We start from the raw sequence: 27,846 nt of genomic DNA, 5'->3' as shown, positions 1-27,846 counted from the left end.
GCAGCAGCCTCTATGTTAGTGATGGGTGTTTAACAGTCTGATGGCCTTGAGATAGAAGCTGTTTTTCAGTCTCTCATTCCCAGCTTTGCACCTGTATTGACCTTGTCTTCTGGATGATAGCGGGGTGAACAGGCAGTGGCTCGGGTGGTTATTGTCCTTGATGATGTTTTTGACCTTTCTGTGACATCGGGTGCTGTAGGTGTCCTGGAGGGCAGATAGTTTACCCCTGTGATGCGTTGTGCAGACCGCACCACCCTCTGAAGAGCCTTGCGGTTGAGGGCGGAGCAGGTGCTGTACCAGGCAGTGATACAGCCCGACAGGATGCTTACAATTGTGCATCTGTAAAAGTTTGTGACTGTTTAAGGTGACAAGCCAAATTTCTTCAGCCTCATGAGGTGTCTGTGTGGATGAACCATTTCAGTTTGTCCGTGATGTGTACGCCAATGAACTTAAAAATGTCCCACTTTCTCCACTCATGTCCCATCGATGTGGATGGGGGGGTGCTCCCTCTGCTGTTTCCTGAAGTCCACGATCATCTCCTTTGTTTTGTTGATGTTGAGTGAGAGGTTGTTTTCCTGACACCACACTACGAGGGCCCTCACCTCCTCCCTGTAGGCCATCTCGCCATTGTTGGTAATCAAGCCTACCACTGTCGTCTGCAAACTTGATGATTGAGTTGGAAATGTGCATGGCCATGTGGTCATGGGTGAACAGGGAGTACAGGAGAGGGCTGAGAACGCACCATTGTAGGGCCCCAGTGTTGAGGATCAGCGGGTGGAGATGTTTCCTACCTTCACCACCTGGGGGCGGCCCGTCAGAAAGTCCAGGACCCAGTTGCACAGGGCGGGGTCGAGATCCAGGGTCTCGAGCGTAATGACGAGTTTGGAGGGTACTATGGTGTTAAATGCTGAGCTGTAGTCAATGAACATCATTCTTACATAGGTATTCCTCTTGTCCAGATGGTATAGGGCAGTGTGCAGTGTGATGGCAATTGCATCGTCTGTGGACCTATTGGGGCGATAAGCAAATTGAAGTGAGTCTGGGGTATCAGATAGGATGGAGGTGATATGATCCTTGACTAGTCTTTCAAAGCACTTCATAATGACAGAAGTGAGTGCTATAATTTAGTGAGTGCTATAATTTAGTTCAGTTACCTTAGCTTTCTTGGGAACATGAACAATGGTTGCCATCTTGAAGCATGTGGGGACAGCAGACTTGGGTAGGAATTGATAGCTGGTCTGTGCATGCTCCGAGGACGCGGCTAGGGATGCCGTCTGGGCTGGCAGCCTTGCGAGGGTTAACACGTTTAAATGTTTTACTCACATTGGTCATGGAGAAGGAGAGCCCAAAGGGTTTGGTCGCGGGCCGTGTCAGTGGCACTGTATTGTCCTCAAAGCGAGCAAAGAAGTTGTTTAATTTGTCTGGGAGCAAGACATCTATGTCTGCAATGGGGCTGGTTTTCTTTTGGTAATCCCTGATTGACTGTAGACCCTGCCACATACGTCTCGTGTTTGAGCCGTTGAATTGCTACTCTACTTTGTCTCTATATTGACACTTTGCTTTGTTTGATTGCCTTGCAGAGGGAATAACTACACTGTTTGTATTCGGTAATGTTTCAAGTCGCCTTGCCATGATTAAAAGTGGTGGTTCATGCTTTCAGTTTTGAGTGAATGCTGTCACCAATCCACGTTTCTGGTGAGGGAAGGTTTTAATAGTCACAGTGGGTACGACATCTCCGATGCACTTGCTAATAAACTCGCTCATCGAGTCAGCGTATACATCAATGTTATTGTCTGAGGCTACCCGGAACATATCCCAGTCCACGTGATCGAAGCAATCTTGAAGCGTGGAATCCGATTGGTCAGACCAGCGTTGGATAGACCTGAGCATGTGTGTTTCCTGTTTTAGTTTCTGCCTATTTGATGGAAGCAACAAAATGGAGTCATGGTCAGATTTCCCGAAGGGCGGGCGGGGGAGGGATTTGTATGCATCGCAGAAGTTAGAGTAGCAATGGTCCAGAATGCTACCAGCTCGTGTCACGCATTCAATATGCTGATAGAATTTAGGAAGCCTTGTTCTCAGATTATGCAGCCTCAGGATATATGGTTTCCAGTTTACATAGAGTCCAGTGAAGTTCTTTCAGGGGTGTCGAGGTATCTGCTTGGGGGCATATACACGGCTGTGACTATAATCAAAGAGAATTCTCTTGGGAGATAATGCGGTCGGTATTTGATTGTAAGGAATTCTAGGTCAGGTGAACAAAAGGACTTGAGTTCATGTATGTTGTTATGATTACACCATAAGTCGTTAATCATAAGGTATACACCCCCATCCTTCTTCTTACTAGAGAGATGTTTGTTTGTCGGCGCAATGCATGAAGAAACCGGGTGGCTGTACCGACTCTGACAACATATCCACAGTGAGCCATGTTTCTGTGAAACAGAGAATGTTACAATCTCTGATGTCTCAATGGAAAGCAACTTGTGCCCTAATTTCTTCCACCTTGTTGTCTAGAGATTGGACATTGGCGAGAAATATGTTCGGAAGTGGTGGATGGCGTGCTCGCCTTCTAAGTCTGACCAGTCTGACCACATACAGCCGGGAAGAACTATTGGGTATAGATGATCTAGTCTATCTATACCAAAACCCACTGCCAAGGCAAGCAGTGTAATGCCCAAACATGTAGTATTGCAACATACTGTATCTCTAAGTCCAGGAGTTTTTCCTTAGCTGACCAGGAAAAACTCATGACCTCAAGTATAACCACTAACTAGGGCCCAAAGCATTTCCAGGTCAGGTCACATGGTGTGGAAAAACAACCACCATCACATCAATACTATGTGAGAACCCTCTACTTCAGACTGGATGGAAAGAGACTGTCCCGTCTATGCCAATGGCAGTAACTAATGACTGAAGTTACTTTAATGGCATTAAGTAATATGAAAACACAGTTAGGTCCTAAACGCCAAGGACGTATTGGCTATTACATAGACAGCCTTGCTTTAAGGCAAATAGGGATTGATCTGGCCAATCAACATTGCCATTACTAAGTAGTTGGCTGTGTGTGTGAGTGAGTGAGTGAGTGAGTGAGTGAGTGAGTGAGTGAGTGAGTGAGTGAGTGAGTGAGTGAGTGAGTGAGTGAGTGAGTGAGTGAGTGAGTGAGTGAGTGAGTGAGTGAGTGAGTGAGTGAGTGAGTGAGTGAGTGAGTGAGTGAGTGAGTGAGTGAGAGAGAGAGAGAGAGAGAGAGAGTGAGAGAGAACTGGACTCTCATTGTCTTTAAGATTAGCAGAACAGTGCAGTAGAGAGGTTCAACCTCATAATCACACTCTGGTCCCACCGCATAGCTGTGTGTTGTGTGGGATGGGGTGTGTAAGGGTTAATGTGTGTATATGTGTGTGTGAGACAGAGTGTATATACATGTATTGACTGTGTGTGTGCATGTGTGCGTACACATTTGTGAGTGTGTGTTTTGGTTGGGATGTGTGTGTAACTGGAATAAATCTGTAAAATAGTTAACAGTTCCTGGGTTAGACGTGGAAAAAGAGTGGTGGAAAAAGTATTCAATTGTCATTCTTGAGTAAAAGTAAAGATACCTTAATAGAAAATGACCCAACTAAAAGTGGAAGTCCCCCAGTAAAATACTACTTGAGTAAAAGTCTAAAAGTATTTGGTTTTAAATATGCTTATGTATCAAAATTAAATGGAATTGCTCAAATGTACTTAAGTATAAAAAGTAAAAGTACAATTATAAACCATTTCAAATTCCTTATATTAAGCAGTGAGTCCGCCAGATCAGAGGCAGTACGGATCACCAGGGATGTTTTCTTGATAAGTGTGTAAATTGAACAACTTTCCTGTCAAAATGTAACGGGGACTTTTGGGTGTCAGGGGAAATGTATGGTGTAAAAAGTACATACTTTTCTTTAGGAATGTAGTGAAGTAACAGTTGGCAAAAATATAAATATTAAACTACAGATACCCCAAAAAACAACTTAAGTAGTACTTTAAAGTATTTTTCCTTAAGTACTTTACACTACTGGTTATCCCTGTAAATCAACAGCACCCCAGAGGCAGGTCCAGTGGCCTTGTCAACACACTGTCCCATCAATACAACAGGGCTCCGGGCAGCCGAGCGGAAATGGAGGAAAACTCGCCTCCCTGCGGACCTGGCATCCTTTCACTCCCTCCTCTCTACATTCTCCTCTTCTGTCTCTGCTGCTAAAGCCACTTTCTACCACTCTAAACTCCAAGCATCTGCCTCTAACCCTAGGAAGCTCTTTGCTACCTTCTCCTCCCTCCTGAATCCTCCTCCCCCTCCCCCCCCCCCTCCTCCCTCTCTGCGGATGACTTCGTCAACCATTTTGAAAAGAAGGTTGACGACATCCGATCCTCGTTTGCTAAGTCAAACGACACTGCTGGTCCTGCTCACACTGCCCTACCCTGTGCTTTGACCTCTTTCTCCCCTCTCTCTCCAGATGAAATCTCGCGTCTTGTGACGGCCGGCCGCCCAGCAACCTGCCCGCTTGACCCTATCCCCTCCTCTCTTCTCCAGACCATTTCCGGAGACCTTCTCCCCTACCTCACCTCGCTCATCAACGCATCCTTGACCGCTGGCTACGTCCCTTCCGTCTTCAAGAGAGCGAGAGTTGCACCCCTTCTGAAAAAAACCTACACTCGATCCCTCCGATGTCAACAACTACAGGCCAGTATCCCTTCTTTCCTTTCTCTCCAAAACTCTTGAACGCGCCGTGCTTGGCCAGCTCTCTTGCTATCTCTCTCAGAATGACCTTCTTGATCCTAATCAGTCAGGTTTCAAGACTGGGCATTCAACTGAGACTGCTCTTCTCTGTGTCACGGAGGCTCTCCGCACTGCTAAAGCTAACTCTCTCTCCTCTGCTCTCATCCTTCTAGACCTATCTGCTGCCTTTGATACCGTGAACCATCAGATCCTCCTCTCCACCCTCTCCGAGCTGGGCATCTCTGGCACCGCGCACGCTTGGATTGCGTCCTACCTGACAGGTCGCTCCTACCAGGTGGCGTGGCGAGAATCTGTCTCCGCACCACGTGCTCTCACCACTGGTGTCCCCCAGGGCTCTGTTCTTGGCCCACTCCTATTCTCGCTATACACCAAGTCACTTGGCTCTGTCATATCCTCACATGGTCTCTCATATCATTGCTATGCAGATGACACACAATTAATCTTCTCCTTTCCCCCTTCTGACAACCAGGTGGCGAATCGCATCTCTGCATGTCTGGCAGACATATCAGTGTGGATGACGGATCACCACCTCAAGCTGAACCTCGGCAAGACGGAGCTGCTCTTCCTCCCGGGGAAGGACTGCCCGTTCCATGATCTCGCCATCACGGTTGACAACTCCCTTGTGTCCTCCTCCCAGAGTGCTAAGAGCCTTGGCGTGACCCTGGACAACACCCTGTCATTCTCCACCAACATCAAGGCGGTGACCCGATCCTGTAGGTTCATGCTCTACAACATTCGCAGAGTACGACCCTGCCTCACACAGGAAGCGGCGCAGGTCCTAATCCAGGCACTTGTCATCTCCCGTCTGGATTACTGCAACTCGCTGTTGGCTGGGCTCCCTGCCTGTGCCATTAAACCCCTACAACTCATCCAGAACGCCGCAGCCCGTCTGGTGTTCAACCTTCCCAAGTTCTCTCACGTCACCCCGCTCCTCCGCTCTCTCCACTGGCTTCCAGTCGAAGCTCGCATCCGCTACAAGACCATGGTGCTTGCCTACGGAGCTGTGAGGGGAACGGCACCTCCGTACCTTCAGGCTCTGATCAGGCCCTACACCCAAACAAGGGCACTCCGTTCATCCACCTCTGGCCTGCTCGCCTCCCTACCTCTGAGGAAGCACAGTTCCCGCTCAGCCCAGTCAAAACTGTTCGCTGCTCTGGCACCCCAATGGTGGAACAAGCTCCCTCACGACGCCAGGACAACGGAGTCAATCACCACCTTCCGGAGACACCTGAAACCCCACCTCTTCAAGGAATACCTGGGATAGGATAAGGTAATCCTTCTAACCCCCCCTTAAAAGATTTAGATGCACTATTGTAAAGTGGTTGTTCCACTGGATATTATAGGTGAATGCACCAATTTGTAAGTCGCTCTGGATAAGAGCGTCTGCTAAATGACTAAAATGTAAATGTAAATACATTTCTGCATACACACACTTGACAAACAAACACACACACACGACCGCACCCTACAAAGTAAAAACTCAGCAGGGAAAGGACCACTGAAGTCAAGGCTGAGAGAGAGAGAGAGAGCAAGAGAGACACAGATAGAGAGAGACACAGCTGCATGTGAGCGCCCACATTTTTCAGCATGTTTTTACAAAAAGATACGATTTAGAGTTAGATAAACTTGGATTTTTTGGCAGGGACATATACAGGATGCTTCCCTACACAACATAACCTTCACTCCAAATCAAAACTCCAAACCAACAACCTGATTTTGGACGGAATTACCTGGAAGGCTTCCTACTACCTACTAGGATTATTATTTCCAAGCTATACAGCAAATGCTCTGGCAAACAAACATCAGAAACCTGAAAACACCATCCAACCCGGAACTGAGTGAGTAATGTTTAGTTGGAAGCAATTTTATATTTTCAAAAGCCAAGAAGAAAAATACATTACAATGATATATTTTACTTTATAAGGACTGAATGCTAAGTTAAGGCTACCAAGCTTGCTAGGACAGAATAGATACAACTTCAATTACCACTGAAGTGTGAAGTGAGAGGTGTCAAGGCCCTTGAGCCAAACAATGGCAGGAGAGTCGCACAGCCTACCCCACTCAAATTCAGAGGCCTTTGAAGACCCCTCCCGCTGTTCAGAGATTACAATACAGTACCCTGTGTACGTCAAAAATTATAAGGCACGAAAAGAGTACAAAACGAAGCTCCTTATGGAAAATCAAGAAATACTTTTTGCTGACTATTATAAAAATGGGAACATAAGCAACTTAATCTTCTACACAGACCGTCTCCTGGCATGGTGCAGAGCTATATTAACACACTACCCCTCTGGGGGGGGGTGTTACCGATGGGTGGAAACTCAGGATATTAGACAATGAGGACTGAGTTAGCCAATGTGAACTTGTAAAAATCTGGAACAGTAATGGTACCTACATCCAGACCACAGCACCACCATCCACATCCACACCCCAACCAATCAACACCCCGCTCCAAGTCAACCATGCCCACACCCCATTTAGGCCCCCTCAGATCAGACCTATGCCCCTGCTGCCCACCCCATGCCCCCCACTCCTGCAAAGAGGGCCTCAACATGGAAGTCACACATATGCCAAGGCCTTGAGCAGGAAAACAGGCCCATCCCCAACTCTTACACTAGCCCAAGCCAATGGCATGTGCCAGATGCTCAGCAGGCTCTACTCACACTTACTGGCCTGAGGCAAAACCACACGACCAACAACATTGAACACTTTATGGAACACAAAGCCTTCACCATCTCATCCTGGAATATCCAAGGCCTGAGGTCATCTGCTTTTGGCCTAAAGAGCAGGAACCTACAGCCATTGTCATCCTACAGGAAACATGGTATAGAGGAGACAGACCCACTGGTTGCCCTCTAGGTTACAGAGAGCTAGTAGTCCCATCCACCAAACTACCAGTTGTGAAACATGGAAGGGACTCAGGGGGTATGCTAATTTGGTATAGAGCAAACCTAACTCACTCTATTAAATTTATCAAAACAGGCACATTTGACATTTGACAGTTAACTTAACAGAGAAAAATGTCCTCCTGTGTGCTACCTATATCACCCCACTAGAATCCACATACCTTAATGAAGACAGCTTCTCCATCCTGGAGGGGGAAATCAATCATTTCCAGGCCGAGGGACATGTACTTGTCTGTGGTGACCAAAATGCCAGAACTGGACAAGAATCTGACACCCTCAGCTCAAAGAGGGACAAACACCGACCTGCATGTGACAGCATTCCCTCCCCCATATGACCCCCTAGGTCCATCTACGACAACATAACCAACAAAAACAAGTCACAACTCCTGCAGCTCTGTTGGACGCTGGGTATGTACATAGTCAATGGTAGGCTTCGAGGGGACTCCTATGGTAGGTACACATATAGCTCATCTCTTGGCAGTAGTACTGTAAACTACTTTATCACTGACCTCAACCTAGAGTCTCTCAGAGCGTTCACAGTCAGCCCACTGACACCACTATCAGATCACAGAAAAATCACAGTCTACATGAACAGAGCAATACTCAGCCGTGAGGCATCAAAGCCGAAGGAAGTGAATAATATTAAGAAATGCTATAGATGGAAGGAAAGTAGTGTGGAAACCTACCAAAAACAATTAGGCAACAACAAATTAAATCTGTTTTAGACAACTTGTTGGACAAAACGTTTCACTGTAATAGTGAAGGTGTAAACTTGGCAGTAGAAAACCTAAACAGTGTATTTGACCTCTCAGCTTCCCTATCAAATCATTTTCTTTTTTTACAGAAAACAGAAGAAAATTAACAACAATGACAAATGGTTTGATGAAGAATGCAAAAACCTAAAAAAACTAATTAAGAAACCTATCCAACCAAAAACAAAGACACCCAGACAACCTGAGTCTACGCCTACACTATGGTGAATCAATAAAACAATACAGAAATACACCACGGAAAAAGGAACAGCACGTCAGAAATCAGCTCAATGTAATTTAAGAATCCATAGACTCTAACCACTTCTGGGATAATTGGAAAACACTAAACAAACAACACGAAGAGTTACCTATCCAAAACGGAGATTTATGGATAAACCACTTCTTCAATCTTTTTGGCCCTATAACAAAGAACAAACAGCAAAAACATATACATGATCAAATACAAATCTTACAATCAACTACTAAAGCTTTGACTATGTACAGACTCAGTGAGCATAGCCTTGCTATTGAGAAAGGCCGCTGTAGGCAGACCTGGCTCTCAAGAGAAGACAGACTACGTGCACACTGCCCACAAAATGAGGTGGAAACTGAGCTGCACTTCCTAACCTCCTGCCAAATTTATGACTGTATTAGAGACACATATTTCCCTCAGATTACAGAAATCCACAAAGAATTCGAAAACAAACACAATTTTGATAAACTCCCATATCTACTGGGTGAAATACCACAGTGTGCTATCACAGCAGCAAGATGTGATACCACACTGTTGCCACAAGAAAAGGGCAACCAGTGAAGAACAAACACCAATGTAAATACAACCTGTATTTATGTTTATCTATTTTCCTTTTTGTACTTTAACTATTTGCACATTTGTTACAACACTGTATATAGTCATAATATGACATTTAAAATGTCTTTATTATTTTGGAACTTCTGTGAGTATAATGTTTACTGTTCATTTTTGTTGTTAATTTCACTTTTGTTTATTGTCTATTTCACTTGCTTTGGCAATGTTAACATATGTTTCCCATGCCAATAAAGCCCTTAAATTGAATTAATAGAGAGAGAACAAGAGCGAGTGAGAGAGAGAGACAGAGAGAGATAGAGACAGAGAGGGTGAGAGAGACAGAGAGAGAGAGAGAGACACACAAATAGCCATAATATTATATTTAAAATGTCTCTATTTCTTTGGAGCTTTTGTGAGTGCAATGTTTACTGTTCATTTTATATTGTCTATTTCACTTTTGTTTATCTATTTCACCTGCTTTGGCAATGTAAACATTTGGGAGAGGGATAAAGGGAGAGAAGGCAAGACAGAAAAAGAGATAAACCAAGAACACGACCTGGCATGGTTGCCCAGTGAAGCAGATGCAATATTCTATTTCTCAGATGTTTTCCAAATACAGGAGGCCCAAGCCTTTTGTTAGCCCTCCCTCCCTTCCTCCCAGCATATGATGTCAGTCCAGGTCTCCAGAGTGTTGCCTAGCCCTGTTAGTATTTGCAGACAGCTGCTGGCTTCTTCAGCCACAAGGTACTATAACTCACCCAGACACACAGTCAGTCCTGCCAGGCCATCTACACTAGAGGCTTGATATACTTGGTTGTTCAGATGTAAACACTGAATTAGAGAGGTGCGCGTGTGTATGTGCGTGACACGTGCTTACGTGTGCGTGCACACCTGGTTGTGTGTGTGTGTAAGTGCGTCTTTGTCACTCACAGGTCTTGACTGCCCCCGTTCCAGACCCTTGACACCCATCCTCATCGTCGCAGTCTCCACTACCGTCCTCTGTGTCTCCGCTACCCAGCTCCCCCCAGGACTCTCTCTGGCCCAGCCCCAGCAGCATGTCCTGGATCTCCTGGTGGAGAGAGACAGATAACATAGATAGAGTTATGATGAATAAACACCCAGTTATTGCAATGCAAATAGTTTGGGTTGCCATTTGATTAGCTGTTCAGGAGTCTTATTGCTTGGCGCTCCGGTACCGCTTGCCGTGCGGTAGCAGTCAATGACTAGGGTGGCTGGAGTCAATTTTTAGGGCCTTCCTCTGACACCGCCTGGTATAGAGGTCCTGGATGGCAGGAAGCTTGGCCCCGGTGATGTACTGGGCCGTACGCACTACCCTCTGTAGTGACTTGCGGTCGGAGAAAGAACAGTTGCATACCAGGCAGTGATGCAACCGTCAGGATGCTCTCGATGGTGCAGCTGTAGAACCTTTTGAGGATCTAAGGACCCATGCCAAATCTTTTCAGTCTCCTGAGGGGGAATAGGTTTTGTCGTGCCCTCTTCACGACTGTCTTGGTGTGCTTGGACCATGTTAGTTTGTTGAGGATGTGGACGCAAAGGAACTTGAAGCTCTCAAACTGCTCCACTACAGCCCCGTCTATGAGAATTGGGGCATGCTCGGTACTCCTTTCCTGTAGTCCACGATCATCTACTTTGTCTTGATCACGTTGAGGGAGAGGTTGTTGTCCTTGGACCACACGGTCAGGTCTCTGACCTCCTCCCGATAGGCTGTCTCATCATTGTCGGTGATCAGGCCTACCACTGTTGTGTCATCAGCATACTTAATGATGGTGTTGGAGTCGTGCCTGGCCGTGCAGTCATGAGTGAACAGCCACATCATAACCCAATGGGAGTAAATCAGTCAGAAGCATTAGAGCGATATCATATTAGCTCTGGTTCATTTCGCCCCCATAGTGTAACCCTTCACTCCCCAGTGTGTGACAGCGTCAGCGGGCCAAGGTGCTGCTAGCGACAGCCCTCTGCTCTGGAGGACGCAGAGGGTCTTCAAATTGACCGTGTGTGTGTGACCCTTAGGTTCATTTCCCTGACACATCATGGCAGATGATGGTGGTGAGGTGAAGCACAACGATTGGCGTGTGTGTGTGTGTGTGTGTGGGGAGGGGGTTATAAAAAGAGAAGTAGGCTGAAGACGAGAAAATCTAATAAAATAAAAATGTATTTGTCACATGCGCCGAATACAACAAGTGTAGACCTTACCGTGAAAATGCTTACTTACAAGCCCTTAACCGACAGTGCAGTTCAAGAAGAGTTAAGAAAATATTTACCAAATAAACAAAAGTAAAAAATAAAATAACACAATAATATAACAATAATGAGGCTATATACAGGGGGTACTGGTACCGAGTCAGTGAGCGGGGGTACAGGTTAGATGAGGTAATTTGTACATGTGGGTAGGGGTGAAGTGACTATACATAGATAATAAACAGCGAGTAGCAGCAGTGTACAAAAGGGAGGGGGGGGGGGGGTCAATGTAATAGTCCGGAGGCCATTTGATGAATTGTTCAGCTGTCTTATGGCTTGGTGCTAGAAGCTGTTAAGGAGCCTTTTGGTCCTAGACTTGGCTCTCCGGTACCGCTTGCCGTGCGGTAGCACAGAAAAGAGTCTATGACTAGGGTGACGGGAGTCTCTGACAATTTTATGGTCTTTCCTCTGACACCGCCTATTATATAGGTCCTGGATGGCAGGAAGCTTGGCCCCAGTGATGTACTGGGCCATCCGCACCACCCTCTGTAGCGCCTTGTGGTCGGATGCCAAGCAGTTGCCATACCAAGCGGCGATACAGACAGATGCTCTCAATGGTGCAGTTGTAGAACTTTGAGGAACTGAGGGCCCATGACAAATCTTTTCAATCTCCTGAGGGGGAAGAGGCGTTGTCGTTCCTTCTTTTAGACAGTGCCAGGTCACTTACCTCCTTCCTATAGGCTATCTCATTGTCATCGGTGATCAGGCCTACCACAGTTGTGTCATCAGCAAACTTAATGATGGTGTTGGAGTCGTGCGCGGCCACGTAGTTGTGGGTGAACAGGGAGTACAGGAGGGGACTGAGCACGCACCCTGAGGGGCCCCCATGTTGAGGGTCAGCATGGATGATGTGTTGTTGCCTATCCTCAGCACCTGGGGCCGGCCCGTTAGGAAGTCCAGGATCCAGTTGCAGAGGGAGGTGTTTAGTCTTTGGGTCCTGAGCTTAGTAATGAGCGTGGAGGGCACTATGGTTTTGAACGCTGAGCTGTAGTCAACGAACAGCATTCTCACATAGGTTTTCCTCTGATCCAGGTGTGGAGTGCAATAGAGATAGCGTCATCTGTGGATCTATTGGGGCGTTATGCAAATTGGAGTGGGTCCAGGGTGTCTGGCATGATCGTGCTGATGTGAGCTATGACCAGCCTTTCAAAGCACTGCATGGCTACAGGCATGAGTGCTACGGGTTGGTAGTCATTTAGGCAGGTTAACTTAGTGTTCTTGGGCACAGGGACTATGGTGGTCTGCTTGAAACATGTTGGTATTACAGACTCAGACAGCGAGATTGAAAATGTTAGTGAAGACACTTGCCAGTTGGTCAGCGCATGCTCGGAGTACACATCCTGGTAATCCGTCGGGCCCTGCAGCCTTGTGAATGTTAACCTGTTTAGCCTGTTAGGGCTAGGGGGCACTATTGACACGGCTGGATAAAAAACGTACCCGATTAATTCTGGTTACTACTCCTGCCCAGTAACTAGAATATGCATATAATTATTGGCTTTGGATAGAAAACACCCTAAAGTTTCTAAAACTGTTTGAATGGTGTCTGTGAGTATAACAGAACTCATATGGCAGGCCAAAACCTGAGAAGAATCCATGCAGGAAGTGGCCTGTCTGACAATTTCTTGCCCTTCTTGATTATCTCTATCCATTACAGAGGATCTCTGCTGTTACGTGACACTTCCTACGGCTCCCATGGGCTCTCAGAAGGCGGCAAAAAGCTGAATCGTGGCTTTGCAGGCTCTGGTTGAAAAAAAGTAGCGCATTTGGGTAGTGGCTGGTTACAGTACTGTGAGACTCAGGCGCGTGCCCGCGTCGACAGAATGCTTTGTTTTCTTTTGTCTGTTTACCTAAACGCAGATTCCCGGTCTGAATATTATCGCTTTTTTACGAGAAAAATGGCATAAAAATGGATTTTAAACAGCGTTTGACATGCTTCGAAGTACGGTAACGGAATATTTAGAATTTTTTTGTCACGAATTGCGCCATGCTCGTGACCCTTATTTACACTTCGGATAGTGTCTTGAACGCACAAACAAAACGCCGCTATTTGGATATAACGATGGATTATTTTGGACCAAACCAACATTTGTTATTGAAGTAGCAGTCCTGGGAGTGCATTCTGACGAAGAACATCAAAGGTAATCAAACTTTTGTAATAGTAAATCGGAGTTTGGTCAGGGCTAAACTTGGTGGGTGTCTAAATAGCTAGCCGTGATGGCTGGGCTATGTACTCAGAATATTGCAAAATGTGCTTTCACCAAAAAGCTATTTTAAAATCGGACACCTCGATTGCCCAAAGGAGTTCTGTATCGATAATTCTTAAAATAGTTGTTATGTTTTTTGTGAACGTTTATCGTGAGTAATTTAGTAAATTCACCGGAGGTTTGCGGGGGGTATGCTAGTTCTGAACGTCACATGCTAATGTAAAAAGCTGGTTTTTGATATAAATATGAACTTGATTGAACAAAACATGCATGTATTGTATAACATAATGTCCTAGGTGTGTCATCTGATGAAGATCATCAAAGGTTAGTGCTGCATTTAGCTGTCTTCTGGGTTTTTGTGACATTATATGCTAGCTTGAAAAATGGGTGTCTGATTATTTCTGGCTGGGTACTCTGCTGACATAATCTAATGTTTTGCTTTCGTTGTAAAGCCTTTTTGAAATCGGACAGTGTGGTTAGATTAACGAGAGTCTTGTCTTTAAAATGGTGTAAAATAGTCATATGTTTGAGAAATTGAAGTAATAGCATTTCTAAGGTATTTTAAAATCGCGCCACGGGATTACACTGGCTGTTGCGTAGGTAGGACGATTTCGTCCCGCCTAGCCCAGAGAGGTTAAAACTCTTCCTCACATCGTGCATGGAGAGCGAGATCACACAGTCATCCGGGAATAGCTGGTGCTCTCATGCTTGGCTCTGTGCTGCTTGCCTCGATGTGAGCATAGAAGGTATTTAGCTGGTAGGATCGTGTCACTAAGCAGCTCGCTGCTGGAATTCCCTTCGTAATCGGTGATAGTTTACAAGCCCTGCCACATCCGACGAGTGTCAGAGCCCACATAGTAGGATTCAATCTTAGTCCTGTATTGACGCTTTGCATGTTTGTTGGCTCGTCGGAGCAGGATTTCTTATAAGCGTCCGGATTAGCGTCCTGCTCCTTGAAAGAGGCAGCTCTAGCCTTATACTATAGTGTGGATGTTGCCTGTAATCAATGGCTTCTGGTTGGGATATGTACGTATGGTCACTGTGGGGAGGACGTCGTCGATGCACTTATTAATGAAGCTGGTGACTGATGTGGTAAACTCCTCATTGTTATCGGATGAATCCCGGGAACATATTCCAGCCTGTGCACAACACTGTTCAGCCTAAAGTGTGTTTGAGTGTGTGTGTGTTATAACACTGTGCGGCCCAGTCGTCTTTAACCTTTCTGGGAAGGGGGTTCCGCTAACGGAACACCTGGCCTACAGCCAGTGAAATTGCAGGGCGCCAAATTCAAACAACAGAAATCTCATAATTAAAATTCCTCAAACATACAAGTATTATACACCATTTTAAAGATAAACTTCTCGTTAATCCCATCATAAACATTGATATAAGATACAAGTGTTATACATATGATTAAAGATAAACTTCTTGTTAAAGCCCCTTTAATTAACAAGAAAATTGATTAAATTAATTAAACGCCATCGCTGTGGCAACGACTCGTTAACTGGAGGCTTTCCTAAGCGGTTTGTGTGTGTTTGTTCATTGTTATTGTATGCCTGGTTGTTTATTACCTTTACAATCTCAATGGAGCAGTAGTGGTTTGAAAAGCAAATTGCTGTAACGTTTATTGTGATGTAGCAGCTATGTGGAGGCAAGGCCGGGCTGACTGTGTGTGTGAGAAATACTCTAGTAAACTATTTCAATAATGGGATTCTATAGTGGCCTTTTTATATTATAGTATTGACTGGATAGGCTTCCCTCCGCCTGCCTATCTGGCCTGTTCTGAGGAGGGACTGTGTATGTACTAGAAGGTAGAAGTTGATGCCCATGACATCAGTTTGCTGCCCACAATGCCCAGTTTGATGCCAACTAGTCCCCAGACTTCCTCAGACTTTATAGGGCCAGGAGTTTTACCTGACCACGTGATCTGACTGGGCAAACTCCAGTCCCTTCTCATGTGGGAATAATTCCACTTCATGTCTGGGTTCCCTGTGTAGCTATTATAGTTGGAATAAAACAAGAACTGGTGCTATGCAAAACAAGAACTGGTGCTAGGCAAAACAAGAACTGGTGCTAGGCAAAACAAGAACTGGTGCTAGGCAAAACAAGAACTGGTGCTAGGCAAAACAAGAACTGGTGCTAGGCAAAACAAGAACTGGTGCTAGGCAAAACAAGAACTGGTGCTAGGCAAAACAAGAACTTGTGCTAGGCAAAACAAGAACTGGTGCTAGGCAAAACAAGAACTGGTGCTAGGCAAAACAAGAACTTGTGCTAGGCAAAACAAGAACTGGTGCTAGGCAAAACAAGAACTGGTGCTAGGCGTTGTGGTGCTACGTTCCAAACGACAGGAAACAATTTCCACTCTGGCGATTGATCAATAAAGGTGATTAGATTCAACGCCACTGTTAAGGACGGATAGGAAATAGAGGGCTTACTTCCTGTCTGATGTCATCAACAATAAGTTGAAAAGTACTATACCACAAATACAAATTTCCAGATTGGTCATGATGTAAGGAGCACCTAGGTAGAGCACCAATAGGCGTCAGAGGAATCAAAGCGCAATTGTCTGATTGGTCAAGTGGGGCCAGACGGAGAAATGCACCCTGGGAAAGGACTGTACACCACATGGCGAGCATGAGATCACACACACACACACAGAGATCCTCATGCTTAGCTTTAGACGCTTAGATCACATGCCAAACGGCGGCAGGATCTCCAACATGGGCTCTGTTCTGCTCTGTTCCAACATGTTTCTCCCTGCTCCTGTCCTTGGCATTTCAGACAATGCTCCAGTAGTTCTGATCTTGGTTCAAGTTGGCTGTGGACGCACTTTACCGTCCGCGCTTTACCTTTCTTGCTGTTATGTATGCAGCCTTCTCAATCTCTGAGTCCCAAATGACACCCTTTTCCCTACTCGACCAGGGCCCATAGGGCTGTGGTCAAAAGTAGTGACCTACACAGGGAATAGGGTGCTATTAAGGATACAGCCCATGTAGGGCATAGGACAGAGCAATATTACGAGAATGTTATGAATTAATCAGTTATGAGGATGTTGTGAGTTGGGGAGAGATACTGTACAGTCAGAGCAGTGGCTGTGTTCATCTGTCTGATCCAAGTGACTCACTTGTTATGATGCGTTTGTACCGTTTAGATCTTGGCTGTGGGTTTGACTCTTGGTGATGTTTTCATTGGTTCACAACCTGGTTGAATGAATGTTACATACAGGTTAAACGCATTACTGACACGTGGCAATCTTCTGTCTCGACTCTCGGCTATCAGTGCAAGCCGAGGGGCTCATCCCATATGGTCCACAAGCTAAAGGATAGGAAGCCATTTTAAACTATTGAGACACAGCCTTGTTGCTCTGCACTCCACCATGGCTACCATGACCCCCCCCCCCCCCCCTCAATCCCTCTCTCTCAATTTCAATCCCTGTTTTCTCCAGGAACATTCCGGAGGAGTGTGTGTGTGTTTATCCTACTCACACTGAAGACAGCGTTTCCAGGAGTTACCAATCCCCTAAATAGTGAGGGGGAGAGATGCTGACAGAGAAAGATGCTGACTCACTGTGTGTCTGTGTGCGCGTGTCTCTGTGTGTGATTGTGTGCGTGCGTGTGTGTGTGTGCATGTGTGTGTGTAAACCACTCCAAAGCACCTCAGCAGGGGGATAAAGACACACATTCCAGTCTTATATGAGAATATTGATATTGTGACCAGGCTCAGCGGGTAGGAGGGCAAAACAGGGCAGTGTGGTACTATTTCACAGAAAGGGGATAGAGAGCAGCACTGGGAGGGGTTACCCACCCCCATCACAGGGTCAATGGCAGAGCAGGGAGCCAGCCAGTAGTTGTACAGATATCCTGTAGTCACGACTGGTATTTTAACAGTGTGTGAGTGATCTGCCCACAGAATGAGTGTGTGTGTGTGTGTGTGTGTGTGTGTGTGTGTGTGTGTGTGTGTGTGTGTGTGTGTGTGTGTGTGTGTGTGTGTGTGTGTCGACAGAACCGCCTTGACAACTTAAGCATCCTCACCTCATCAGGGCAGGGTCCGTCAAAGAAACAGGTGGGAGAAAGAGAGGAGAGCGGAAACTAACGTGACAGTAATAGACCCTGAAAAAGTCTGCAGAAGTCATTTCTTCCCTTGCTTCCTCTCGTCCCTCATCTATTTTCACGTTCTCTCAATTTTCTCAGTGACAGATTCTATTTTTCTGACGCCACTGTAACCAGGACAAAAAAGAAAATGTGTGCGTATGTGTCTGTGTGTGTATGGAAAGTGGCCACAGCGTCTCTGTCTGTGTCTCGAAACCTGACCAGAGACAGCAGGCCAAATAGAATCATATTTTCCGTGTGTGTGTGTGAGAGAGAGAGAGAGAGCGTGTGATTAGATTTCTGGTTTGGCTCAGTGGATTAATTATGTGTAATACACTGTAATATGGCCAGAGAGCCACCAGGGACAATTTAACACCGCTACAGTAGAAAGACTTGGAGCAGGGGCAGTGTGTATGAAGGGTCTCAGAGCAGGAGTGCTGATCTAGGATCAGTCCATGTGTTTTTATTTATTGTAATCTCAAAGGCCAAAAATGGTCCTTAAATCAGCACTCCTACTCAGATGTTTGATACATTCGGCCCCAGAGGATAGAAGAGGGAAGCTACGGATGATTTATGTACCCACAGTAGTATGAGGGCCCAGATAGGACATTTTACCAGGACACCGGGGTTAACACCCCTACTCTTGGGACAGGTTTCATAGGATCTTTAGTAACCACAGAAAATGAAGACATTTAGGGCCTGTTTCCCAGACATGGATTAAGCTGAAATTCTCCAATGAACATGCTTTTCAGCCCAGGACTAAGATTAATGTGTGTGTGAAAGCACTCCTTTAAAGATTTCCATTTGAAGGTTTAATGTCCCATCTGAAGTAGGGCAGTGTCCCCGTTCCCATCATTTTCCTGGGGCATTGGGGTCTCCTTAGACCAGAGTGAACAGTTCCTCCTACAGACCCTCCCTCCCTCCAATACCACTTCCAGCTGCATCTGGTCTGAGTGATCTCCCATCCAGGCTCTGCCCAGGCACAACTCTGCTTAGCTTCAGAGGCAACCCAGTGGTGGGGATGGCATCTGTTTGTAAAGATTACCCAGATCATGAGTCTCCCCTGGCACCAGGACTGCAGTCCTACTCCATCTCTTTGAAGAGCAATGGAGAGCTGCTCCACTTGAATCATCTGGTCTAAACCAGTCCCAGTAGTGTCCTGAACGCTAAAGACTGTTTAAAGGCCATGACATCACATTGGGCCATGCCTGTGAGTCATATTTCATAAGCACTTCAGGGAGGATGTCACCTCAGACCTTCTCAATGGTTGGGACATGTCGTTGACTGTCACAGTGGAGATTTGGTGGCTGTGCCTCTAAGTGTGTGTGTATGTTTAAAGTTTTAATGTCACATACAGTGAAATGCCTTTCTTGCTTGCTCTAAACTCAATAATTTTTTATTTTACCTTCATTTAACTAGGCAAGCCAGTTAAGAACAAATTCTTATTTTCAATGACGGTCTAGGATCAGTGGGTTAACTGCCTTGTTCAGGGGCAGAACAACAGATTTTTACATTGTCAGCTCGGGGATTCAATCTTGCTGTCACAGGCGTCATAGTGAACAGACCAAGGCGCAGCGTGTTGAGTGCTCATCTTTTATTTTTTAATGGAAAAAGCACTTCACAAAGAAAAAACTAACGACAGCCAAACAGTTCTGTCAGGTATCCTAACATACTAAACAGAAAACAACCACCCACAAAGCCCAAAGGAAAACAGGCTGTCTAAGTATGGCTTCCAATCAGAGACAACAAAAGACACCTGCCTCTGATTGGAAACCATACTCGGCCAAACATGGAAAACGAAACATAGAAATAGAAAACTAGAACGAATTCCCCTAGAACCAAAAAAACCCAAAACACACAAACAACCCCCCTGCCACACCCTGACCATTCTACTATGGCAAATTACCCTTTTCACTGGTCAGGATGTGACAGTACCCCCCCTCCCCCAAAGGTGCAGACCCCGACTGCACCCCAAACAAAAAAACACAAAAACAACCCCAAACCTAAAGGGAGGGAAGGGAGGGTGGCCACCGTCTACGACGGTTCCTGTGCTTCACCCAAGCCCTTCCGCCAATCCTCCAACTATGGAGGTGGCTCTGGCTCCGAGCGTAGCCCCCGTTCTGCGCTGCCGACCACCGCCGGAGGCTCTGGGCTGCAGACCGCTACCAAAGGCTCTGGGCTGCAGACCGTCGCTGAAGACTCTGGGCTGCAGACCGTCGCAGGAGGCCCCGGGCTGAGAGGCGTCGCTGGAGGCCCCGGGCTGAGAGGCGTCGCTGGTTGCCCCGGGCTGAGAGGCGTCGCTGGAGGCCCCGGGCTGAGGAGCGTCACTGGAGGCTCCGGACTGAGGACCTTTTCTGCATGCTCCGTGCCATGGATCGTCACTACTGGTTCCGCGCCATGGATCATCACTGGAGGCTTTGTGCCATGGATCATCACTGGAGGCGTCATGCCATGGATCATCCTTACAGGCTCCTGGCCATGGAACATCACTGGAGGCTTTGTGCCATGGATCATCCCTACAGGCTCCGGGCCATGGATCATCACTAGAGGCTTCGTGCCATGGATCATCCCTACAGGCTCCGGGCCATGGATCATCACTGGAGGCTTCGTGCCATGGATTAACCCTACAGGCTCCGGGCCATGGATCATCACTGGAGGCTTCATGCCATGGATTATCGCTGGAGGCTTCGGACCATTGATCATTACTGGAGGCTTCCTACGGGGAGCTGGAACCGGTCTCACCAGACTGGGGAGACGCACAGGAGACTGGGTGCGCAGAGCAGGCACAGGGCACACTGGGCCGTGGAGGCGCACCGGAGGTCTGGAGCTCAGGGCTGGCACACCCACACCTGGCTGGATGGTCACTGTAGCCCGGCACGGAAGGAGCGCTGGCACAGGGCGAACTGGGCTGTGCTGGGGAATGAGGGCTGCCGTGCGTAGAGCAGGTGCAGGATAAACTGGGCCGAGGAGACGCACTGGAGACCAGATGCGTTGAGCCGGCGCACTTCTTCCTGGCTGCCGGCCAACTCTCATCTGGCAACGCTGCGGAGCCCGTACCGACCGCACCGGACTGTGCGTGCGGATGGGCGAGAGAGTGCGCATCACCCCGTAATGCATTTCTCGCCCCTCTGCACGCCCGCTCTGCAGTGCCCTTTCCGCCAGTACCACTCTCCGGAATCTCGCGTTGAACTCCGCGCTTGACTCCTTAACTGGCTCAGGTTTGCTCCACGGCTCTCCCCTATATGCCAGGGAAGTTAGGTCAGGGCTCCCTCCTGACCTAGCCAAACTACCCGTATGCCCCCCCCCAAAAAATGTTTTTGGGGCTGCCTCTCAGCCTCCTCTTGCCGTCCCAGCCGTTCCTCCCAGTATTGCCGTTCCGCCTTCGCTGCCTCTATCTCCTCTGGCGGGCGGCGATACTCTCCCGGCCTTGTCCACGGTCCTGCCCCATCTAGGATCTCCTCCCAGGTCCATGACTCCAAGTACCTCCTCCCACGCTGCTTGATCTTCTTGTGGTGGGTGGTTCTGTCACAGGCGTCATAGTGAACAGACCAAGGCGCAGCGTGTTGAGTGCTCATCTTTTATTTTTGAATGAAAAAGCACTTCACAAAGAAAAAACAAACGACAGCCAAACAGTTCTGTCAGGTATCCTAACATACTAAACAGAAAACAACCACCCACAAAGCCCAAAGGAAAACAGGCTGTCTAAGTATGGCTTCCAATCAGAGACAACAAAAGACACCTGCCTCTGATTGGAAACCATACTAGGCCAAACATGGAAAACGAAACATAGAAATAGAAAACTAGAACAAATTCCCCTAGAACCAAAAAAACCTAAAACACACAAAACAACCCCCCTGCCACACCCTGACCATTCTACTACGGCAAATTACCCTTTTCACTGGTCAGGACGTGACACTTGCAACATTTCGGTTACTAGTCCAACGCTCTAACCACTAGAATACACTGCCGCCCCAATATCAATGTTGTAGAAAAAATAAATAAACAAATAAGCTATGTATATACAGGGTCAGTTAGTTCCAATACCATATTTACAATGTGCAGGGATACTGGAGTGAAAGAGATATGTATAGGGGTAAGGTGACTAGGCATCAGAAAATTCAATAAACATAGTAGCAGCAGCGTACAGTATATGATGATTGTATGTGAGTGTGTATGCAGAGTCAGTATAAATGTGTGTGGTGTGTGTGTGTGTGTGTGTGTGTGTGTGTGTGTGTGTGTGTGTGTGTGTGTGTGTGTGTGTGTGTGTGTGTGTGTGTGTTGAAGTGCCAGTGTGCGTTAGTGTGTAGAGTCCTGTGAGCGTGCATATAAATACAAGGGTCAGCTCAGATAGTCCGTGTAGACATTTGTGTGCTTGCTAGTGTGTGTGTGCGTATGTGTGTGTGACTGTGTGTGTGTGTGCGCGTGTGTGTGTGTGTGTGTGTGTGTGTGTGTGTGTGTGTGTGTGCGCGTGCGTATGTGACTGTGTGTGTGTGTGCGCGTGTGTGTGTGTCCGTGTGTGTGTGTGTGTGTGTGTGTGTGTGTGTGTGTGTGTGTGTGTGTGTGTGTGTGTGTGTGTGTGTGTGTGTGTATGATAACACATGCTCTGCTCTCTGCTGTCCTCAGCAGGCTTTAGATTTCAGACCTGACTTCAAACAGAGCGTCGGTATTCCCTGAGGCCGGGATTCCAAGGGGCCCTTGACATGGAATACCGCCGGGCGGTCACTGAGGGGGTGAGGTGGGGTGGGATGGGGGGACAGTGGGGTTATGGTCGCCCCTCTGGGTGTCTCCTATTCAGACCATAGGAAGGCTGGGAATACCAAGAGGATCTGGCCCTTTGCTTTTATCTCTATGCCTTTTAGAAGTGTGACTTGATATATTGCTCTGTGTGGGGGTGGGGGGGCTAAACGTGTGTGTGTGTGTGTGTCTGTATCTGTGTGTGTGTGAGTGTCTGTGTGTGTGTGTCTGTATGTATGTGTGTGTGTCTGTGTGTGTGAACTTTGCTAGCTCGCGTGATGAGCAAACTTTCCTGACACCTGAAGATTTGCGCAGGTGACCTGGGGTCAGTCAAACAAGTGTATGTTTATGTGTATCTCCCTCTTTATCCGCTTCCATCAATCCCTGTCTCCTAATCGCTCTATAACTTTCCATCAATCCCTGTCTCCTAATCGCTCTATACCTTTCCATCAATCCCTCTCTCCCAATCGCTCTATACCTTTCCATCAATCCCTCTCTCCCAATCGCTCTATACCTTTCCATCAATCCCTCTCTCCTAATCGCTCTATACCTTTCCATCAATCCCTGTCTCCTAATCGCTCTATACCTTTCCATCAATCCCTGTCTCCTAATCGCTCTATACCTTTCCATCAATCCCTCTCTCCCAATCGTTCTATGCCTTTCCATCAATCCCTCTCTCCCAATCGCTCTATGCCTTTCCATCAATCCCTCTCTCCCAATCGCTCTATGCCTTTCCATCAATCCCTCTCTCCCAATCGCTCTATGCCTTTCCATCAATCCCTCTCTCCCAATCGCTCTATGCCTTTCCATCAATCCCTCTCTCCCAATCGCTCTATGCCTATCCATCAATCCATCAATCCCTCTCTCCCAATCGCTCTATGCCTATCCATCAATCCCTCTCTCCCAATCGCTCTATGCCTATCCATCAATCCCTCTCTCCCAATCGCTCTATGCCTATCCATCAATCCCTCTCTCCCAATCGCTCTATGCCTATCCATCAATCCCTCTCTCCCAATCGCTCTATGCCTATCCATCAATCCCTCTCTCCCAATCGCTCTATGCCTTTCCATCAATCCCTCTCTCCCAATCGCTCTATGCCTTTCCATCAATCCCTCTCTCCCAATCGCTCTATGCCTATCCATCAATCCCTCTCTCCCAATCGCTCTATGCCTATCCATCAATCCCTCTCTCCCAATCGCTCTATGCCTTTCTATGTCTAAGTAGCATTAAATAACCACAGATGGCAAACCTCACACTAGACCAAACCGCTTATATAACTGAGATTTTAATGATTCTAAATATCAGACACAGACCAGTGAAATCTGGATATATTTTGATATATTTTGATATGGAGTGCTGATGCCCTCACTGCTATTTGCCTATTCATGAATCAAAAACCCACCCAAGCCTCTCTCAATACACACTGTACCACCACCTACCTGCTGCTCTGAGCAACAGAATATAAACTGAATGAAAATTAAATATACGCACATCCCAAATGTTAAGGTGTTGGAACAGACAAAATAAATACAAAGAAACAAAGGAGGACCCTAATATACTCCAACTGTGGTTTATTAAAACACAGGGAGTGAAACATTGTCCAGTTCCGCGTCTCCAATAACCCACAGCGGGGGGGTACATCCGAGATGCAGATATTTTTCAGAGACCTTTTAACTCCCAGTACCTCTCCAGTTGTAAAAGGAGTCAGTGAAAGTCTCATATGATCCCCTGTGGGGCTGCAGTGTTTCAGAAGCACCAGATTTACAGTAAAGGATAGCTCAATCATCAAGAGGAAAGAATCTGTCCCCCCTTTTGACTGGCTGACAGCACAACTACGGTCTATTTGTCTCATCTCGGGCCTCAGGGCGTTTGGGTTTACTGTAATAAAATGTTTAATAGCAACACAGTTATTTACTGTAGCAGATGCTTTTGTTCAGTCAGGGTTAACTATGTTTACTGTAATAAAATGTTTAATAATAATAATAATACAGTAATTTACTGTAGCAGATGCTGTTGTTCTGTCAGTCTGGGTTAACTATGTTTACTGTAATAACATGTTTAATAACAATACAGCCATTTACTGTAGCAAATGCTTTTGTTCAGTCAGTCTGGGTTAAAAATGTTTACTGTAATAAAATGTTTAATAATAATACAGTAATTTACTGTAGCAGATGCTTTGTTCAGTCAGTCAGGTTAAAAATGTTTACTGTAATAAAATGTTTAATAATACAGTCATTTACTGTATCAGATGCTTTTGTTCAGTCAGGGTTAACTATGTTTACTGTAATAAAATGTTTAATAACAATACAGTCATTTACTGTAGCAGATGCTTTTATTCAGTCAGTCAGGGTTAACTATGTTTAGCTTATACATGTACAGCATGTGGGCCATGCAGCAATTAAAGGCAAAACGATGGTGGTATTGCAAGCACCATGTTCCAATCAACTGTACAACTACATGACAAAATATCTGTGATATGTTACAGTGAGTACAGATCCAATAGAGAGTAGGCCAGGCTAGTAGTCTAGTAATCAATCATAGAGCTAACAGATCTCTCCCTATCGTGTCAGAACCTTGGAGCCAATACACTGACCTATCCCATCGTTACATTCCAGTCCATCTCACTAAGCACTGCTTTCATCAACCTCACTCATCTCATCTCTTCACTGTCTGTGTGTCTGTGTGTCTGTGTGTCTGTGTGTGCAGGAAGGGAGACACATTCACATTGTAATGCTGCAATAGCGGGACAGACAGAGCATTGTGAATGCATCTCCACCCGAAAACATCTGGGCTGGTGATCTGCAATCAGAACTCGCCCTCTCAGAGCTCCTTCCAGTAGACATGGGCTGTATTTACTGTCAGAGCAGAGGGGAGGAGAGAGGGATGAGAAGTGAGAGGGAAGAGAAGGGGAGATGATCCTCAGAGAGAGAGGGGGGAGGGCTGGAGTCAGCGAGGCTTTTCATGGACCTTTTTATGTGGGGTCAGGAGATTAGAAGGCTTAGAGCTCGTCTCTGCCGCCGCGGACGCTCCTCCGAGAGAACGTGTGGTGTGTGTAAAAGAGAGTGAATGGCACAGTGTGTGTGTGATAGTGTGTAATAGTGTATGATGGTGTGTGTACGTGCGTGTGCGTTCCTACACACCCCATAGTACCTTACAACTTCTACCCCCCCTCCCTTCCCCGGGTCATGACAATGCCAGTGTAACACTAAACTCTTGTATGGAGTATGTCAATGTATGTATCAGTACCCTGGTGCCAGCAGTGCCCCCTGTCATACCAACTCTGTGGGCTCTACTAGGAGAATGTCATGTGGCTGTATGGAGGTTAAAGACACTGTCACTTCACAGCACCACGCTGTACAATCTTCTTAACACGCACACAAACACGTACGCAGGCGCACACACACACACACACACACACACACACACACACACACACACACACACACACACACACACACACACACACACACACACACACACACACACACACACACACAGGACAACAGACCCCTTGGGGTCTTATGATAATTACTCGCACATCTCAGATATGTACAGGCTTGTAAAAGTCAGTGTGTGTGTGTGTGTGTGTGTGTGTGTGTGTGTGTGTCTGTGTGAAAACATGTGTGTTCCATTCCCTAATTTGTGTGTTTCCCGCTCCAGCATGAGTGTGTGTATGTGCTTGCGTGTGTGTGTGTTGTGTGCAGACGCACGTGTGTCTGTTCCTCCATCTTCTGTGTGTTTATCCAGTGAATCCTGGAAAGCGGCTATGGGCAGATTAAACAGTTTGCCACTCTGGGTGACCCTGTCTCTGCTCTTATCTGAAGTAAACACTGAAGCCCAGCACCTCTCTCTCTCTCTCTCTTTTTCTCTCACTATCAAGGTATAATTGAATATCTTTAAATGTCAAAAGCATCACGTCTCCATTATGGGTTGCCATGGCAACAACCTCTCACCACCCCAGAATGCATTGCAGGAGGAAGTCACCATTGTCAATCAGAGGAGACATCAGTGATCTCTCAGCAACAGGAGGATGGACAGGCAAGTAGAGAGACAGAAAGGAAGAACAAGAGAGAGAAAGAATGAGAGAAGGGAAGAGAGGGAGAGATGATGGATGGTAAGGAAAAGGAACACAGAGAGTGAGAGAAAAGATAGAGATGGGTGTAACACAGACGAGGAGAGAGAAAGAGAGCGTCAGAAAGAGAATGAGAAAGGAGGGGACAAAGTGAGGGAGGGAGAAAGAGATAAAAAGAGATGGCCAGTGTGAGTAATATCTGAGGGTATAATATGCAGGGCCACAAAAGGCATCAGTGAAACAGAATCTGTCCCCTCAAATGGCCCCTAGGGACCTCTGGGCAATAGGCTTTTATACCCGGGCCCTTTCAGGACCTAATCCTCATCTACATAACAACGGTGTCACTTTGAAGCTGCACTGTGTCATCTCCGTCTGTCCGTCACTCACTGCTGGCCTTTTGCTCTGTGTGTCGCTCTCTCCCGATGTCTGGCATTCTCTCTCTGTCTCTCTCACTGCCTCTCGATCTCTCTGTCTGTCTCTCATTTTCTCTCTCTCTCTCTGTCTCTCTTTCCCTCTCTCTCATCTATCGTTTGCTCTTACAACAATCTTGGTATAAGAGAGAAACACAGGAAAGCAGAGGTCAGCTAACGAAATACAACTATGCCTCAGATGTCATGTTATGGTGTGTTCAATATTCAAGTAACAGGATCAAACGTAGTGACACGGACTAGGTACAGTAAAGCCAGAACCAATCCAATAACACCAAACCGTTTTCTCCAGTTTTACCTATAATAAACAAGATCAGAACTGTCCAATATACAGTAATCCAGTATGTAAGATAGGATAATAAAGCATATAGAAAACAGTAGATTGTAGCATCTGTATCAAGTTTCATACATTCCTCTTCTCCTGAACAGCTAGAATACAGTATGGTACAGTAGGAATCTGCTCTGTTCTCATTGTGTTGAAAGAGACATGGATCCACATCCACTGCTTTAGGCTCTCGTCCCACTTCCACAGAATATAGGTTTTCTTTGTAGGTCTGGAATCTCTAGATGACTAGTTATGCACTGTACCTTTAGACAGCGTACACTGTCTGCACATATACTAGTACGACCTTCCTAACTAGACACACGAACACACAACAAGAATATGTTTCTTTACACGTGTAATTCTAAAACCCATCCTTTCACATGCAAACTGAATGATAATAGTATAAACCTGTCAGTCAACTGCCTTCACCTTGTCTGGTCTCACCTGTTTGTGCTGTATACGCCTATAGCCAACTCGGTAGCGATACAACTTTGTGTTAGTGCAACCATGG

General features: G+C 46.5%; 1 protein-coding gene across 3 annotated transcripts in view; it reads right to left on the bottom strand.

The window, feature by feature from the left end:
• LOC106599532 (glypican-5) overlaps nt 1-27,846 on the bottom strand; it is a 258,504-nt gene that overhangs the window by 42,496 nt on the left and 188,162 nt on the right. For 2 of the 3 annotated variants that reach the window (XM_014190814.2, XM_014190815.2), the window contains one exon: nt 10,156-10,294. The exons of the other annotated variant lie outside the window; for it this stretch is intronic. In XM_014190814.2, coding sequence (XP_014046289.2) covers nt 10,156-10,294 — 139 coding nt within the window. The remainder of the gene's footprint in view (nt 1-10,155; nt 10,295-27,846) is intronic. 3 annotated transcript variants of the gene reach the window in all.

Source organism: Salmo salar, chromosome ssa03 (genome assembly GCF_905237065.1).
Source record: "Salmo salar chromosome ssa03, Ssal_v3.1, whole genome shotgun sequence".
NCBI lineage: Eukaryota > Metazoa > Chordata > Actinopteri > Salmoniformes > Salmonidae > Salmo > Salmo salar.
Note: the sequence above shows the minus strand (reverse complement) of the source record. Positions and strands in the feature narration are given on the sequence as shown.